At 41.9% G+C, this 17,386-nt stretch overlaps 1 protein-coding gene across 2 annotated transcripts in view; it reads right to left on the bottom strand.

Annotated features, from left to right (window-relative positions):
• The window catches only part of PLEK (pleckstrin), a 26,642-nt gene extending 10,281 nt beyond the window's left edge, over nucleotides 1-16,361 (bottom strand). Inside the window, exons 1-5 of one of the 2 annotated variants that reach the window (XM_031024448.2) lie at nucleotides 16,198-16,361; nucleotides 5,935-6,090; nucleotides 5,505-5,686; nucleotides 3,812-3,903; nucleotides 721-905 (exon numbers count right to left, since the gene is read on the bottom strand). In XM_031024448.2, coding sequence (XP_030880308.1) covers nucleotides 721-905; nucleotides 3,812-3,903; nucleotides 5,505-5,686; nucleotides 5,935-6,090; nucleotides 16,198-16,239 — 657 coding nt within the window. In that variant the 5' untranslated portion in view covers nucleotides 16,240-16,361. The remainder of the gene's footprint in view (nucleotides 1-720; nucleotides 906-3,811; nucleotides 3,904-5,504; nucleotides 5,687-5,934; nucleotides 6,091-16,197) is intronic. The other variant, XM_006729984.3, reaches the window with a different exon arrangement.
• Between the last annotated feature and the right edge of the window lie 1,025 nt (nucleotides 16,362-17,386).

Below are 17,386 nucleotides of genomic sequence, written 5' to 3'. Positions count from 1 at the left end.
GGGGGGGGGGAATTGGAGGGAGAGATGAACCAAGAGAGACTATGGACTCTGAGAAACAAACAGGGTTTTAGAGGGGAGGGGGGAGAGGGGATGGGTTAGCCCAGTGATGGGTATTAAGGAGGGCACGTACTGCATGGAGCACTGGGTGTTATACGAAAACAATGGATCGTGGATCACTACATCAAAAACCAATGATGTATCGTATGGTGACTAACATAATAAAATTTTAAAAAATAAATAAATAAAAAATAAAAATAAATAAAAAGATAAAAAAAGAGTAGTGTATTATAATATATATTTGGAAAAATGCAACTGGCACATTGTGATTTTACAGATCTCACTCTGGAAAGGAAGCTCCCTGAGAGTCATAATATTTGCCCCCCCCTTTTTTTTTAACTGCTGTATCTCCTTTGTCTAGGAGAGTGCCTGGAATGTACTAGGGTCTAATAAGTTTTTATAAATGAATTACTGCTTAGACTAAGAATAAAGTTTTAAAAGTCAATTTAAAAAAAATTATTCAAGTAAACAACCTTTTTCTTTAAACTGAATCACTGGATATAGCAGGCATTGCAGAGGAGGACAAGTCAGAGACATCTCACTACTCTCCACGGGGCTGGGTCCTATCTTTTGCACATGTAGATATATATTAAAATCAACGTAGAATCTGCGAGGGGCAGCACCCGTTCCAGGAAGAGTAACTGGGTAGCATTTCTCACTTACAAAGTAGTAGAAGGCATCGGGGTGGTCCAGGAAAGGGTTTTCAGCAGTTCCATCTGCTGCATTCTTGGACAGTTCTCCAGCGGGCTGCAGGTACCCTTCACCGAGCAGCGAGGAGGCAATCATGAGGCCTTCCTGGCGATTCCGAACAGACTTATTGGACACCAGCCAGTCAATGACACAGTTACCTGGATGGGATCATCAGAAGGAAGGTTAACGCTCCTTACCAAAGTACCAAAGAACAAGCCACTGACAGTCACCCCTGAAGAGCTCCAGAGCCCCCACGTGTCTGACTTGTCCCGTATTCCCTGTTATTCCAAGAAGGAAAAATGAGATCAGTGGGATAGATACTTGAAAACAAAAGGCACCCTGTAGAAGGTTTTTAAAAGCATCTACATGCTCCTTCAGGAGCAATGCATGCATCAAAGAAATAGGTGTTACTAACTCACTCATTTACTCCATTAATGAACAGACACTTATTGAGCAGCTACTGGGTGCTAAGTGCAGTGATGGATATTGGGGATGCTCCCTCGGGGAGTCTGAAAGGAAGAGATGGGATAAACTTAAGGACTGTAACAAGCCTTCTGCCTTCTGCCGTGGATCAATGCAATACAGTGGAGCTACAGGGTCAAATCTGCAAGAAAGTGTGAAATAGGGTGGTAGGGTAGGGGGGCTGGCGTGCACTGTTGGGAAAAAATTTATAAAGGAAGTAGCACAGGGCTCAGGCTTAAAATATGAGTAAGTGTTTGCCAAGCACGTGAAACAGGGGAACCAGCACAGGTTGAGGGAGCAGCAGCATGGGAACAGAGGCTCACAGGCATGAAGCAGCCCCTTTGGGGGGTGGAGGGCAGAGCTGGTGAAAAGAAGGTGAAACAAGAGAGAGGAAGGCACAAGGTGAGTGGGAGCACTTTGACGGCATATTAAGAAACTTGGCGATGAAGAACCATTGCAAGTTTTTAAGCAGAAAATAACATGATCAGACATGTATGGTCCTAAATTAAAATTTGATCGCGTCACTTGCAGGGTCTAGTAATGACCTTGAGAAGTCATCTACTCAAACTTCTGCCTCAAGAGAGGATTGCAGAGAGGATAAAAGGAAATTGACCCATCAACTGGATTATTAGCAGGCTACAGTGAAGCTTTGTATTAAAAATGGCATATTCTGTACAAATGTAGCCAACCAGGGAGTCAAGGTAACAGGCAACAAGCTCCGGGTGGTCAAAGCGAGAGCAATAGGATATACCATCTTTGAAACAGGAGTTGGTTAGTGAGCCTTCCATGAATTTCGTATATGAAAGGCTTTTACCCACTTTTCTTTTGTAGAAGGATAAACTAATTAATACTGCATTTCTGCTCTTAATCCTCATAGTGACCCTATAAAAGAATTAGGGCAATAATTACAGACCTCATTTAAGAATGAGAAAATTAAGGCCCAGAGAGTTTAAATGACCTTAGGCCTGAGCTGCACCAGTAATGGCCCTTCACTCAAGTTTTCTAACCCTAGAGTTCATATTTGCTCAGTCAGTCATGCTGAAGCTGAAGCTTGGAAAGACAAGTTCCATCTTCCTGTCACCCAACATTCAAGGTCCTCCATTGCTTGTCAGCAGTGCCTGAGTCCCAGTCTCTGCCATTGTCTTGTTTCTCCACTGAGACCACCAGGCTCCCATAGGAAAACTGGAGCCCACCTGAATTTCCAGAACCCACTGACCTTCGATGGACAAGACTCAGAAGTTCTAGCCCTATACTCTGGGACTCAGTAACACATTACACAGGGAATAAGTATGGCCTGGACCTTGTGCCCAGACCTATTTCAGAACCTCTTACTTGTCCTCTTCCTTTTCTAGAGGATCTGTCTTAGTGATGTCACTCCTGCTAGAGTTAGGGCCCTGCCATGCTCTTGTCAGTTTCCCTTACCACTGCCACAGCTTAATATCTTGATCCCAAATTTCAGCCTTAACTTTTCTGATGCTATTAGGCTACAACCTTAACTCTCTGAAGCTGATTCCCATGGGATACTACCCTCCTACTGCAGATCATACCTTCACCTTCCTGGCTTTGACCTGAACCATTTTCATGAATTATCTGTTGATTGCATATCCCCTCAGGTTCTACAGCTGTTGTAACTTTTCAGAGTTTTCCTCTCTTGATCTCTTCTGTCACCGTAAGATAGGCATGCCCAGCTTCTAACAACCTGGTCCCAAACTGTGTGTCCCATTTAGCCCCCTAATGAACCCATGAGCTCTACCAAGCTGGTCATTTTCTTCTTCTGGATGCGTATTCTGGATATCTCTGCCCCATAACTTTGTCCTCACCATACTTAATGAAATGCCACCACCTCTTTGGGTAAAATTTAGGCGCCTACTTCTGTTCATCCCAACAACCTCTTGAGTTCTTTCTCTTTTCTGAACTCAGAATTGTCTGCACAGACATGTGACCTCTTAATTATAATAACCACCCTGAGAGCTCACACCATATAGTATTTAGTGTGTTACCAGGCACTGCCCTAAACACATAACAGCAAGCCTATAAAGTAGGTGCACTATGATTATCCCCACTCTATAGACAAGGAAAGTGAAGCCCAGGGAGTCAAGTTATTGGTCTGAGGTTTTATAGCAAGTGAGTGGCAGAACCAGGATTTGAACTAAGGCAGTCTGGCTCCAAAGAACATGTTTTTAACATCCATGCCATCTACCTAAATTCATGACACTTAGGGTGTGCCTGACCCGGCGCAGCCTCAGACATCTCTAGTATTGTCACTTAAGTCTTACATTGTATACCTTGATTCCTGCTTATCATCTTGTTCAATGCTGTGTCTATTTCAACATAATGTCATTTATTTGGAGTATGGGGGTGAGGCAGAGACCCTTTGGTTGATTAGCTTGAACTTCCAAAACTTTAGCTTGAACAACAGAGTTCTTTTCCACCTTTTTTTCTGTTTCCACCCTGGGGAAGTTCAATTCTCATGTTCACCAATCTGTATTCTATGACCCAGTTCACCCACTAGGCTTCACACCCCCTCCCACAGGCGAGGCTGAGCGAGATCTAAATATTGCCTTCCCTGGGTGCCCCGTTTCAGACTTGCAAGGCCTTTTACCTGTGAAGCAATGATTAAAAATCTTCTTGTCCTTCTCTAGATTCAGCTCTTTTATTCCTTTCTCCGTATCTTTCATGGACAGGTACAAAGCACTGTGCAGAGATGAAAACAGACAGGTCAGTGAGGAGACTTTCAGAGTGGCAAATCCTCTCTGGGAGTCGCCATCACAAAGAGGCTAGCCAGGACCACAGGCTTCCCCCATCCTCAGGCAGCCCCTGAGCCTAGTCTCTCCACTGGATCATAAGTAAAGGGCTGGGCTCATATTTGGGTAATTCTGTGGCTCAATACTTTCAGCATTGAGCAAAATATACTAGGAAGGTACCTAATGTCTCTTACATTCATTAAGGTCTTTAGTGATTTAACTTTGAGTGCCTGAGGTAGAGAGTTACCCCAGTTAGGTGCCAAGATGAGAGGTTCTCAGGACCAATTGTCCATACACATTCTAGATCTTTAATTGCCCTCAATCCTCGTGTCTCAGTTCTTTAAGTGTCCTTCAAGAGACCATCTGTTGTTGATAATTGCCTCCAAGAAAGTGAATGCTTTGACTAAGCTTTTCTCTTATTCTAAAAATTGAGAGACAGCAAGTTCTCATTTTTGTACTTGAAGTAATAAATTAAAAATGGCCTTATCAGAGAAATTGCAGACCACAAAACAGAAGTCCACTTTCATGTATCCTGTGGCTCCAAGGAGCACAAGCATCATTCCCACCTAGCACTGACAGCTGTGGCCAGAAACATGGTCACTTGCCGACCCTTCCCAGCAACTACAGCTGGACTGGGCACTGCCTCTTTACCAAAAAGCTTTCTTGGTGAGGGAAGGTGCTTATTCTCACCAAGCTCAAAGCGCAAACTTTATTAAATCCCTGTGATATGCTAAGACCTGTGTTGGGCATGCAGAAGGGGTTTTTTTCAGTCTCCTCCTAGAAACCCTTCCCATTTTATAAACAGAATCCTTGTTGGACATGTTAAGCAACCAACATGGAATTCTTCCTGGCAGGTTTCCTGTTCCAGGATATGTTCAACATAAAAAACAAAACTAGCAAGAAGTGAAGAGACTCTAGGGAAAAAGGAGATGTGAAACATGCACGAAGGAAGAAACCTTGTTCCCAATCCCTGGCAGGTGCTGAATTTACCTGTGAGCCTCTGAAAACCTTTAGGCAACAACTATCACCTGCAATTCCAAACCAGCCAACATAAGAGACCATTAAACCAAGTCAGGGCATCAATGGCTTCTGCCCAGAATGGGTGTTCACCTTGACTGGCTCTTGTTGGCTGTGTAAATGCAAGAACTTGAACTTGAAACCTTACCTGCTTTGACACATAGCCCCTGCCTTTTTCTACCTATCTAGAGATCCTGAACCTTACTTTCAAGACTAAGTTATTATGGCTACTTCATAAATACAATTATGCATTCTCTCTCTCTCTGCCAAGATTGCCCAAAATGAGGGAATTTATACTCCATTAGCCTCCTCTCCTTAGCTGCTAGGCTTTGGAGAGGCTATAATCACTCCTTTAGACTTATGTAAACATCTCAGTATACCAAGTGCCAGTCTCAACTTGGAAGAGTGGATACAGCCTTCAGAGGTGACCAAAGCAAGCCTTGCAGCAGGATCTGTTGTAAGATTTCCATAGCAGGAAGGTGAGGGGTTGGGGGATGAAGAAGGGGTGGAGTGAAGCAAACACAGAAAAATCACCCTAAGTCAACGGTTTCTGGCAGCCGAATGGACCTCCTGGTGGATTTCCTTGCAAACTTTTGACCTCCTTCAATGCATTTAATGGCCTTCTTGATGTCCCGAACCCAGGCATCTCTCTCCTCCAGGAAGGCTGCCTGGAAGAAGTGGTCCTGCTGTTTGGTCGTAGTGATCTTAAACACAAACTAAAAATCAAAACACATCCCATTAAGAATGATTCTTTTCAAAGGGCTGAGGTCCCTTATGAAGCACAGCAGCTGAGTCAACCTCATTCTGGAAGTGCTTGGCCAACAGAAACCCAAATGCCCAGGGTGGAGTGTGGGTGGTGGTGAGAGGAACAGACCCAGGGAGCACCATTCACGCTGTGGGCTATCACAGGCTTAAAGGTCAGTGCATGACAAGGTGTCCACTGTGGCTAGAGATGTTGACTCACCATCCTTTTGCCAAAGTCTTGACAAGGGCTAGTCAGTGTGCTTCCTTTCAGGGGAATCATTCCTTTGGGGCTGTTGTCACTTTTCTTCTTATAGAATTCAATTCCATCTTCTAACAGTACAACCCACATGGGTTTCCAGGTGTTGAACACACTTCCCTGTAATGACAACAAAAAGAGCTACACAACAATGTCTTCTAAAACTATTCTATAGATGGTGCATAACTTGGCAAATAGCCTAGCTTTGGCCAGTGTGGATGCAGGTGATGCACATTTGTGTGACCAGGCTGGTGGGAAAGCAGCCTTCAGGAGAGAAGGGGACTGCCATTCAGATGGAAATTTTAAAAAAAATATTTTTAAGATAAAATATATATGCATCTATAAGCAGGTCTTAAGCTTCCCATGGGCCATTACCAAGGGAATATGATATGGCTCTCTATTCTCCTTCTTATGCATTTCAGGCTGGCTTTCTGTGGCTTATTTTCTGCTCCCAACTCTGCCCACTGTGTTCATTCCACTTAGGGATTGCAAATAGATCTCAAGTGCCAATTCAGACTGAAGAGTAGCTGATGCCTGAGGCCAGACTCACTGGAAAAGTGTCATAATCCAATAGCTGTTTTGACCATGGGCATGGAAGCCCTAAGTGGTGGAATGCTAGCTGCAGTTACTTCCATCCTTTGGCCTCATCAGATTTTATGGGAATATGAACATCAAGAAGAAACTCAGAGAGCAGCCTTGTGTATGAGCATGGATAAATTGTATGAAAATCACTTGCAAAATGTCCTGTAACGTCAGAGTGAATAAGGAAAATCCTTATTTAAAATGTTTTCAGTTGGGGTTAATGCCAACCACACTTGTAGCAATAAACTAACCATTCTGACTACATCAAGAAAGTCTCTTTCTTGTCTATATTTTGGGAGGACTTTGGAAAAGGAAGAGGTTCTTTGCTTCTCATCTTTGAACCCATGGTGTCACCTTGTCATGACTACCACAAAACAGAATTATCATCCAGCTCCCAGCAGATCCTGCTGCTTATCTTAAAATACAGAGAGCTTCTATATAAAGGTCCAGTTGCCCAAAAGGAAGACTGTTTATGCAACAAAGATAAATACTTGCAGACTATCGTTTTGCTTGTCCAAGTGTTTCCTTTGTTTTAGTTACTGAAAAAGTAATTTTAAATTAGAACACACTATCTCTTTTCTGCACAGGCAGAATAACTATTTGTACTACCACTGGTTTATTTCCCTGTTTAAAAAATAGGCAATGTCAGACCCCATGCCAACACATGAAATAATAATACCTTTCTGTTTTATATCTATCTGAGAGAAACTCATATTCAGAATATAAAGAGCTCCTGCAAATTAGTAAGAAAAATACAATCTATTTTCTAAATGGGCAAAAGACCGAAAGAGACTTTTTGTTAAAGAGGATACCCAGAAAGCTTCTGAAAAGGTGTTCAAAATCATTTTTCACCAGGGAAATGCAGATTAAAACCAAATGAGATACCTCTACACACCCACGAGAGTATCTAAAATTAAAAAGATTAAGAAGAGCAAGATTTGGCACAGATGGTAACTGGAACTCCCATACATGGCTGGCAGGAGTGCAAAATGGTCCATCCAATTTGGAAACCGGAAGAATGTCCTACTTCTTAGAAGATATATGTTGAAGTATTTAGGTGTGAGGTAGCATGATGTCTGCAAATTATTCTCAAAGATCTCAGGGTAAAAATGTGTGTGTGTGTGTGTGTGTGTGTGTGTATGTGTATTTATACAGAGGTACAGAGGTAGAGAGAGAGAAAGCAAATGCATCCTTGTGTTAACAGTTGATAAATCTAGGTAATCTACTGTTTTTCCTATTTCTCTGTGGGTTTGAAATTTTTCAAAATAATTGAGAAAAATTAATAAATAAATGAACAACCCATGGCACTACTATATATCAAAATTCAGGATGTATTTTTAGAGAAATATGGGAAATCTATCTAATAAAAAAGCAAAATAACTAAAAATAATCAAAGATCTATTCACAGAGGTAGGGGCAAGAAGTTGGGCTAGATGACTGCAAAAATGCCTTTCAAGTCCAAAATTTTATATCCTACTTCAGGCCTTATCAAAGATTTATAATGGCCATAATGACTCAGGGCTTTTGACCTTGGAACTGGGATAAACTGGGAGAGGTCAGTCAGCACTGCATTCCTTCTGTAGACAATTAAAATAAAGCTACTCCAGAGCCAACTGTTCAAAAGGAGTTTGGGCTCTCCTAATTCAAACGTAGCCTTAGGGCCTCCGTCAGCTCACTCAGAGAAGAATGTGTCATCTGGGATTCAGGCTCATGCCCTGAAAGGAGGCCGAAGTTCCACAAAACAAAAGAAATCTGACCATTTATAAAGTGGAAGCTTGTCTTCCAGGCTTGGCAGTGGTGAATTAGGTTAGGGTGGTGAAATTGTGTGTGATCTCTCTCCTCTCAGCTATTTGTGCAGCTGCTCGCTGGAGTAACCTGACAGCACCTCTCCTCAGCCACCCCTATATTTACCCCTTCTGTCCCCAAGCTTCTTGATGCCCATTCAGTAGCACACCTGGGAGTGTGATCATGGAGCGTCCGTGCCAGAAAGGCATTTAGGATCATCTACCAACACTCATCATACAGGGAAGAATGTTGAGGCCCATTTAAGTGACTAGACCTAGTCCACCTGCCCAGTTGACTAGAAGCCAGGTCTCCTGATTCTCAATTTTGTGCTCTTTCCATTTTCCTTCAGATGCCATCTTCATTTCTGTTCTTACATAACTGTGAGTAATTCTGGATTTTAAATGAAAATCTTTAGGCCACTTAGCCGTATATATAAGCTCAAATATATAGGCACATATATATAAAAATATATATCATAAATGTATAATATTTAATGTATATTACATAATTATAAACATAGGGACTTGTTTATAATCGAGTAAAAATAATCGTGTAAATAATCATAAAACATACCTAAACCATATTATATCATGATTTTATAGATATGTTTCATGTTTTCATACATATATAGAACGTATGTCTGTTTTTTCCCATTATAGGCCAAAACCTAAACAATTTCATGTCACAATGGGCTGGTTTTAGATGCTGAGTCAGATTTAAAATTTCTGGGCAAACAACTGTTCATCATCCTGGGACTGGTATACCTTAGCGAACAAGAGTCTGACAATGCATGACACCAAAGGAAGAAACCTCAAAGGACAAGATATTTGGTCATATACAAAATTACACTTCTATACATTAAAAAAAATCCTATAACAACCGAAAAGCAAATATTAATGTGTGGATATTTATAATGTATTCTCATATAATTAAAGGTTAATGTTTTTAATATATTTTTTAAACACATTAGAGTCAATTAGAAATATACAAACACTCTTAATTTTTTAAATGGGCAAACAATATACACAGGCAATTCTCAGAAGAAGAAAAGCCTGGATTGAATAAACACGAAAATGCACTGCTTCAACAGCATTCAAAGAAATGCAAATTAAAATTAAACAAGATATAATCTTTTTATTTAATAAAATTTTTCAAAAGATGTATAAAATGTATTGGTGAAAATTTGGGGAAATTGCCATGTGAAAAAAAAAAAGGAGCTCTGTGAGTCAGCAGTTTGATGTGGGCTGTCAAAAAAATTCAAGTCATTGTAGGCTATATAAATAGAAGCACAAGATCTAAAGTGATGAAAGTAATATTCTAACTTTAAATGGAGAATAGCCAGTAGGTGACCATGGATCTGGAGCTGAATAGCCCAGGCTCAAATCCCAGCTCTGCCACATTCTAGTAATGTGACCTTGAGCAAGTTTTTAAACCTCATTTTCTACATCTGGCTAATGGGGATAATGCTACTATCTCTTTCTTAGTGTTACTGGGAGAGTAAATAAAATATTCCGTGTAAATTGCTTAGGGGAATATCTAGAACACAGTAAGCACCCAATAAATACTCCTTATTCCCCGTAATTCTGTGCTCATAAGTGCACCTGGAGAATGGCCTTGAGTTCAGGAAACCTCAAAGCTGCAGATAACCGGGGCCTGTTCAAAAGAAGGTGACAAGTTGGCATCTCTCTCTCTTGGAGAATTATTGGGGGAAGCAGCTAGGTTTTGGCCCAAAAGGGGACAGGTAGAGCAGATGAGGACTGTCTTCAAAGGTGTGAAACATTATCATAGACTGTTTGGAGGCCCAACAGGTGGAGGTTTCAGGGGAAAAAAACAAAAAACAAAAAAACAGTCTGCTGCATAACTTAAGGGAGAAATTTAAATTAGTGAGTTCCCTGTCACAAGAGGTATTGCAGCATGCTTGTTAGTGAATTAGTAAAACAAACGTAAGCCACACATGGGAATGGTCAATGAAATACTTATTAAAATACTCAATATTCCTTTCAACTCTCAGATTCTACACACCTATTCCAAAAAACCTATTGTCCTTTCTATCCCTTGAGTCTTCTATTTACAATGCCCTGCCAAACCTTGGGCGTCACCTACAAGCCAAAAATAAATACATCTTAAAAACATTTAACATGATCATCTAAAACTGAATACTCCATTGGAAATGTTTTCTAATACTTTAAAAGTTACTATAATACGGAACCCTGATTTCTTGGGTCTATTTCCGGCAGATTTCTTTCTTTGAGACACCGTCATTCAACACATTAGGGTAAAACAACTCCTGTGCTTCAGACACAGGCCTGGGGGTTGGCGTGTAAAATTGACCAAGAGGCAGTCTCTGCTTAAACTGTCCCCACCTTAACCGGGGGGAGAGAGCAACCTTCATCAACAGCTCCAGTTAAGTGTGACCAGCGCACAAACAGAGGCAATGTTTTGTGTGGCTTCGCTGAAAGAAGCCATGACTCACTGCTGTGGGTTGGGGCAATTTGAATTTGGTGTTGCGAACCCCTCCCAGACGCCTCCCACAGAGTGCAGACACCTCCTTTAACTTCCTTTCCCTTCCCCTCAGACTTCTCTTTTCATACGTTGCCATTGCTGCTTAGCTGGAATTCAAAGGAAATCGTATTATGAGCAAAACTATGTATCTAACTAAAGCAGAACTGTGAATAAGTGTCATCTATCCTCCCATACTCATGGGACAGGTCATCTTAAGTTGCTGTTGTATTAAAGTCCTGATTTCTGCTACCTTGTAAATTGTATCAGCTAGTTTTCCAGACTGATTCGTGAAATCACTTGTATAACATCCCCGATAAATGGTCATTTTGTACCTATTTAAATTCTTTGAAGGCAAGGAAACTAATCTGTTCAGGAGTGTATTTTTTACATAAGTAAAAAGTCTAAATTGGACAGTTTCTCAATAAAAACATATGAGGTGAGCAATAGAGAAATGGTCCCAAGTGCTCAACACAATGATTTCTGGAGTCTCGGGGCTTCACTTTCAAATCTCAACTTTGCCTCTTCCAGGCTGTGTGGCCTTAGACAAGTTATTTAATTTTTCCAAAAGTTTGTCTCCTCACCTGTAAAATGAAAGTAATAAAGCACCTACCTCCACTGTTGCAAAGATTAAATGAGATCATATACTTAAGGGAGATTGAATGAGATAATATACTAAAGGGCTTAGCCCGGAGGCTAGCTTATAGGGCGCTCAAAAAATGGTAACCACATAGACAGAGAACATTTCAGTCTGTAGGCCATGGGGTGAAAGTTGTCCTGGGCTCCACAGCAGCAGTGCTCTGGAGAAGAAAATCACTGCAAAATGAGCCCGTGAGGGCCACAAGTAACGCAGTTAGGCATGGCTCTTCATGACATTGAGGCCACACTGCTGAGTTGCAGAACAGCCCTGTCACTTAATAGCTGTGTGACCTTGGGCAAGACTGTTTGCCTCTCTCGTACCTCAGTTTCCTCTTCTGAAAAGTAAGAATAATAGTGGCACCCACTTTGTAGAGTTGTTATAAATATCAAATGCCTTAATGCATTCAACGCTTCCATCTGTCTTTGCTGCAGGTAAGGACCACCTGTGTTAGCTATTACGATGGTGATGAATCAACAAAGGCAAATTGCTGGGAATTATTTCATGGTAGTGTGTCCTGAAGACAAGGTCGCTGTACAAAAGAATTCCTGGGCTGGGACTCCTGACTCTCCTGCTCTCTCACACCCGAAGCTTTCTTCTTTCCACCTCAGCTCTCTGCAGCCCTTCTCTTTCCTGCCCAAGCACCCCCGTCCTTCTCTTTCCCACCACCCCAGTTCCTGCGCTTTCGCCCAGCCTCACAGACCACCCCAAGACCAAAGCCACTCTTGGGATCTGCCCGGCTGCGTGAAGTGCCTGCTGGTTGGTTGTCAATCTGTCAACAACAATTTGCTCCAGAAACCTCTAGAAGTGAGGTTGGTATGAGACATGACTTGGTGGAGTCTAGCTTATTCGTTGCATAGAAACTGCTCCTCTCTCTCTCTCTCTTTCTCTCTATCTTTTTTAAAGCTATGATTGATTATAAACATATCCAGATCAGTAATATGGTTTCAAGGACATCCAAAAGATATCTAGGTTTACTGGTTGGAATTAACCCCGAATCAGAGAGAAAGGGAGGTTGAGGTTACTAAACCCGATCTTGCAAACAGTGCAATTTGTCCAGGCCCCACTCTAGCTCTGATAAATTTGTCTAACCTCCCTTTTGCTGGCTTGGGTAAGCCTGCCTTTTAGAATGCTAAATGGGATCAATGAGATGGTGGGCTTTGCTGTTAGACAAGCATGGATTTGAATCCCAGGTCATCCTCTTACCAGCGGTTTGACTGTGGGCAAGTCACACAGTCTCTCTGAGCCTCAGTTTTCTCATCTGTAAGATGGGGATAAGGGTGATATCACAGAGGGTGATTAGAATTGAATGAGATCATGATCGTACAGTTGTTAGCTGCTGTATGGTCAGCTTGAAGTGCTTTTTTTTTTTTTTTTCCCTAAAAGTCAAAAGTGTCAAGACTCTGGGACAAGGAAATCTAGGTCTTACTTAGAATAAAAAAATTGCAAAGTGACAGAATCATGTATTTTCCCTCCTTCTCTAACCATAATTTCTATTTAAAGACCTTAGGCAGGGCGCCTGGGTGGCTCAGTCGTTAAGCGTCTGCCTTCGGCTCAGGTCATGATCCCAGGGTCCTGGGATCGAGCCCCGCATCGGGCTCCCTGTTTGGCAGGAAGCCTGCTTCTCCCTCTGCCACTCCCCCTGCTGGTGTTCCCTCTCTGGCTGTGTCTCTCTCTGTCAAATAAATAAAATCTTTAAAAAAAATAAAATAAAAAAATAAAAAATAAAGACCTTAGGCAGGAGGCAAAGGAGGAAACCGGAATTGTAGAATGTGTGTAGTTATCTTGCACAGAAGAAAAGCAAGAACATTTCATAGTCAATGCCATTGACTGTTGACCCCAAGATTTCTGACTTGACAAAATCCTTGCACCAGCATTTCTAATATTGTTTTTTGCCACCCAAAACATCTTATCTCCAGTAAAGTTATCTCACAAAACAAGACATAGGGAAAAAGATATCTTTATTACTACCCAGGTATCTTAAACTGCCCACGAGAAAAAAGTAAATGAAGAGAGGTTCATATATTACTGCTGGTCATGTTCTAACACCAATAACCATAGTCAAGGCATCTAACAGCCTTGCCAGAGAAAGATTTCCATGGTTCTCTCTTCACTATTAACTCAATAACCAACCCAGGCACCAGTACATATCCCTGTTAGCATCTAGAAAAGGACCTTATCTACAGAAGTGCACGTCAGTACTGCTTTAATCCTGATCGCATGTATAGCACCTACTACGTGCTAGGTTCCTGACATATACAGTCTTTAATCCATATGTATGAGGTAACTGAAAGAAACCTAACGTCTAAAAACATTACTGGGAAATTCTGGCTTCAGGTGTAGTTGTTTTTTTTAAGCACTTTTTTTTTAAAGATTTATTTATTTATTTATTTATTTGACAGAGAGAGACACAGCGAGAGAGGGAACACAAGCAGGGGGAGGGGGAGAGGGAGAAGCAGGCTTCCCGCGGAGCAGGGAGCCCGATGCGGGGCTCGATCCCAGGACCCCGGGATCATGACCTGAGCCGAAGGCAGAAGCTTAACGACTGAGCCACCCAGGCGCCCCCCAGGTGTAGTTCTGTAGCCAACGAAGGGAATATTTCTGAATCAAGCATGCCTTCAAAATGATAAATTAGAGGCTCTTAACACATTACGACAAAGACTGTTCAAAAGGTCCCAGAGAAAAATGTAAAAATTATGGAAGATATAAATTATAGACATGAAAATTAAGAAGATGGAAATTGTGGAAATAGCAATATGAAATTTCACTGTGCTTTTTTTCTAGGTACATTTTCTAAATTGGCTTTTATAGGCCATAATCTGAGAGAATTACTCTCACTGATTAAAAACTATTAATATAAATCTGTAAGCTTGACAAACCTAACTCTTTCATCCCCATTTTCTAGGGGGGCAGCCTCACTTATTAGAGATTTAGTCTTTTATATTTTTTATAATTTATGGAGTTTAAAATGTGAACATACAAACTTAATAACAGCAATTTTCATTGCAAAATGTTTCCATTCACTTGCTCTTCTCCAGATACTAGCCCAAGCAATCAGGAAAGAAAGGCCAACATTAATTAGTACTCAACATTCAAAGAGAGTATTGGTATCTATTGCAAAGAATCCACATACACCTCTCTGTGTGTATATGTGTGTCTTTTCCAAAGGATGTTTCAAAATAGCTAGAGATGCTATGCTAGCTAAAGAGCACATCAGCTGTGGGCTCCTTTATTCTCCAGCACCCACTTATAACTCTCGCTGCCACAAATACATTACAAAACCTAAACCACATTACACTGACTCTAATAAAATCTTGGTGTACTGGATAGAGTTCAGCACCATGAGGCAGAAACCAAAGCCAGCGAGTGGGTTTCTGGTATCAACCGTCACAGCCATGTGACCTTGGGCAGTCACCCAGCTTCTTGGTCTCAGTTTCCTCCTCTGGAAATGGAGGAATGAGGCAAGGTGATCTAAAGCCCCCTCCAGCTTTATTTTTTTTTTTTAAGATCCATTTATTTATTTATTTGAGAGAGAGAGTGTGTGTGAGAGAGAGAGAGAGAGAGCACAAGCTGGGGGAGAGGCAGAAGGAGAGGGAGAAGCAGGCTCCCCGCTGAGCAGGGAGCCTGACGTGGGGCTCGATCCCAGGACCCTGGGACCACGACCCGAGCCGAAGGCAGATGCCAAACAACTGAGCCACGCAGACACCCCCCTTCCAGCTTTAAATCAAAACAGAATCAGGCAGCAATGTGTGCTGCTTAACCCCCTCATAAGTAGAACATTTTAGGCTAAATGTTAAACCAACGAATGACCTAAAACGGTCACATTAGGTGCTCATGTAGTTGAAGAGTCTGAAAGAATGTACTGACTTCAGTTCACTTCTGACACACTGAGCTCACTTGGGTCATTGTGAGAACATCTTTCTCAGAGGTATTGCCCACAGGATGCCAACCAGCCCGGTGTGAATTCACATGATGATATGGCATACACCCAACAATCGGAGAAAAACAAGCAGTGCTAAGAAAATTCAATTTTTTGAAGCCATACCAGTGAGACCAAGCATTTTTTAATAAACTTGTGTCCCTATTCCCTAAACTTCAAAATTACTTCCTACTACCTTAGCAGTACATTATACAAATGCACTCAGAATGGTCAATGAAGAGATTTGAGCCCAATTTAAGAAAAAGAAAAGGTTTTTTGTGCACCAATTTTAAAAAGATGGTCCAAGCAATAAGGTACAGTTACTGTGTCATTATATCAGCTTCTCTTTAATCCTTTTCTTTTTCCTCTCCTAAATAAATAAATAAGAAGAGGGGAATTTAAGTAACAACGGAATAATCTCTTTGAGTAACCTCTATAGCACAAGAGTGTGAGTCCTCCAGAATACTATACACACGCGGCTCGTGACAAAAACGCTCTAAATCATGCTTTAGATTTTGCTGAGGCCCCCACCTTCCAGACCCTGCAGTCTAGAATTCTCAGTCCCACAAGATCAAGCTGTGCTGATGCCTGAGCTGGATTAGTTCACCTTTAAGAAACAGAATGCAGTGGAACTTGAGCTGGTTTACCTCCCAACACTCTACAGGCCGTCATGCTCTCCTGGGTCAGCCCAATAAGTTCAGCATAAACCATTCCTAAAGTGAGTGGGTAGAGAGTCCAAAGCCAGGCACCAATCCTCCCCCACCCTATCTTCAGTGATACCCTTGTAGGTGGTACTTCTGCTTACCCTCTTCACAAGGTAGCCCTCCCTGATCCGTTTTGGCTCCATGTCGGATGGACAAACAGACAGCCGAATCCACTGTCAGACAAGTCCTGTTAGAAGCTCAGCCTCCTCTGACAGCTGAGGCAGTTGTGGGCTGCTTTTCTAGAGCAAGGTCCCTTTCACAATTTCCCATCTGCTGGCGATCGCATGATGACATCCTCTTCCCCTCACTGGGGTGGAAGACCAGAATGAGGAACTGCAGAGAGAAACAACCCATTCTTTGCTAACATGGGAGACTTACTAAGAGGGCAGTTGGGTTGAATATTTACCCCAGGTAAATTTTTATTACCATAAACAAAAATATTCTCCTAAGTTGGGGGGGGGGGTGCGCGGAGAGAAACACCGTGAAAGGAAGAGGAAAATGAGCAAGAAAACCTCATTTTGTTTAGTTCTTACAGGAAACCCATGGGGAAATGATATTACTGTCTTTTTCTTAGCTAAAAGGAAACTCAGGCTCAGAGAAGAAAGCAGTTACCTCAAGGTCACACAGGAGGTCAAGAGGTGGATCCAGAACAGTAGGGAGGGACCTCACCGGGTCTACTGCCTCACATCTGGCCTGAGACCTGGGTGTCACACAGAACGGGAGCCCACAGTAGACGTATAAAAGGAAGTCCATGAGCAAATATGTTTGAGAAATTCTCCATAATAGTCCCAGCTTTGTGACTCCCCTTCAGATGCACAAATTAAAGACCCTCCCAAAGTACTAGAGCAAAGAATCCTACTGGAATGGTGTTCAATCCTCTGTTTCCCAAACTTACTTGGCTACAGAATTCCTTTCTCAACAATGGCTATTACCATTCGGGGTTGAATTGTGTTCCCCCCAAAAGAAGTCCTAACCCCCAGTACCTTAGAATGTGACCTTATTTGTAAATAGATGTAATTAGTTAAGATGAAGTAATACTGGAGTAGATGGACCCTTGATCCAATATGACTAGTGCTCTTATAAGAAGAGGGAAGACAGCCATGTGACAGCAGAGGCAGAGATTGGAGCGACGGGTCTATAATCCAGGGAATGCCAAAGACTGCTGTCAAACACCAGAACTGGAAGAGGCAAGCAAGGATTCTCCCCTTAGAGTAGTCACAGAGAGCGTGGTCCTACCAACACCTTGATTTCAGACTTCTACTCTTCAGAACTGTGAGACAATAAATTTGT

Source organism: Leptonychotes weddellii, chromosome 10 (assembly GCF_054177405.1).
Source record: "Leptonychotes weddellii isolate Sample4059 chromosome 10, ASM5417740v2, whole genome shotgun sequence".
Taxonomy (NCBI): Eukaryota; Metazoa; Chordata; class Mammalia; order Carnivora; family Phocidae; genus Leptonychotes; species Leptonychotes weddellii.
Note: the sequence above shows the minus strand (reverse complement) of the source record. Positions and strands in the feature narration are given on the sequence as shown.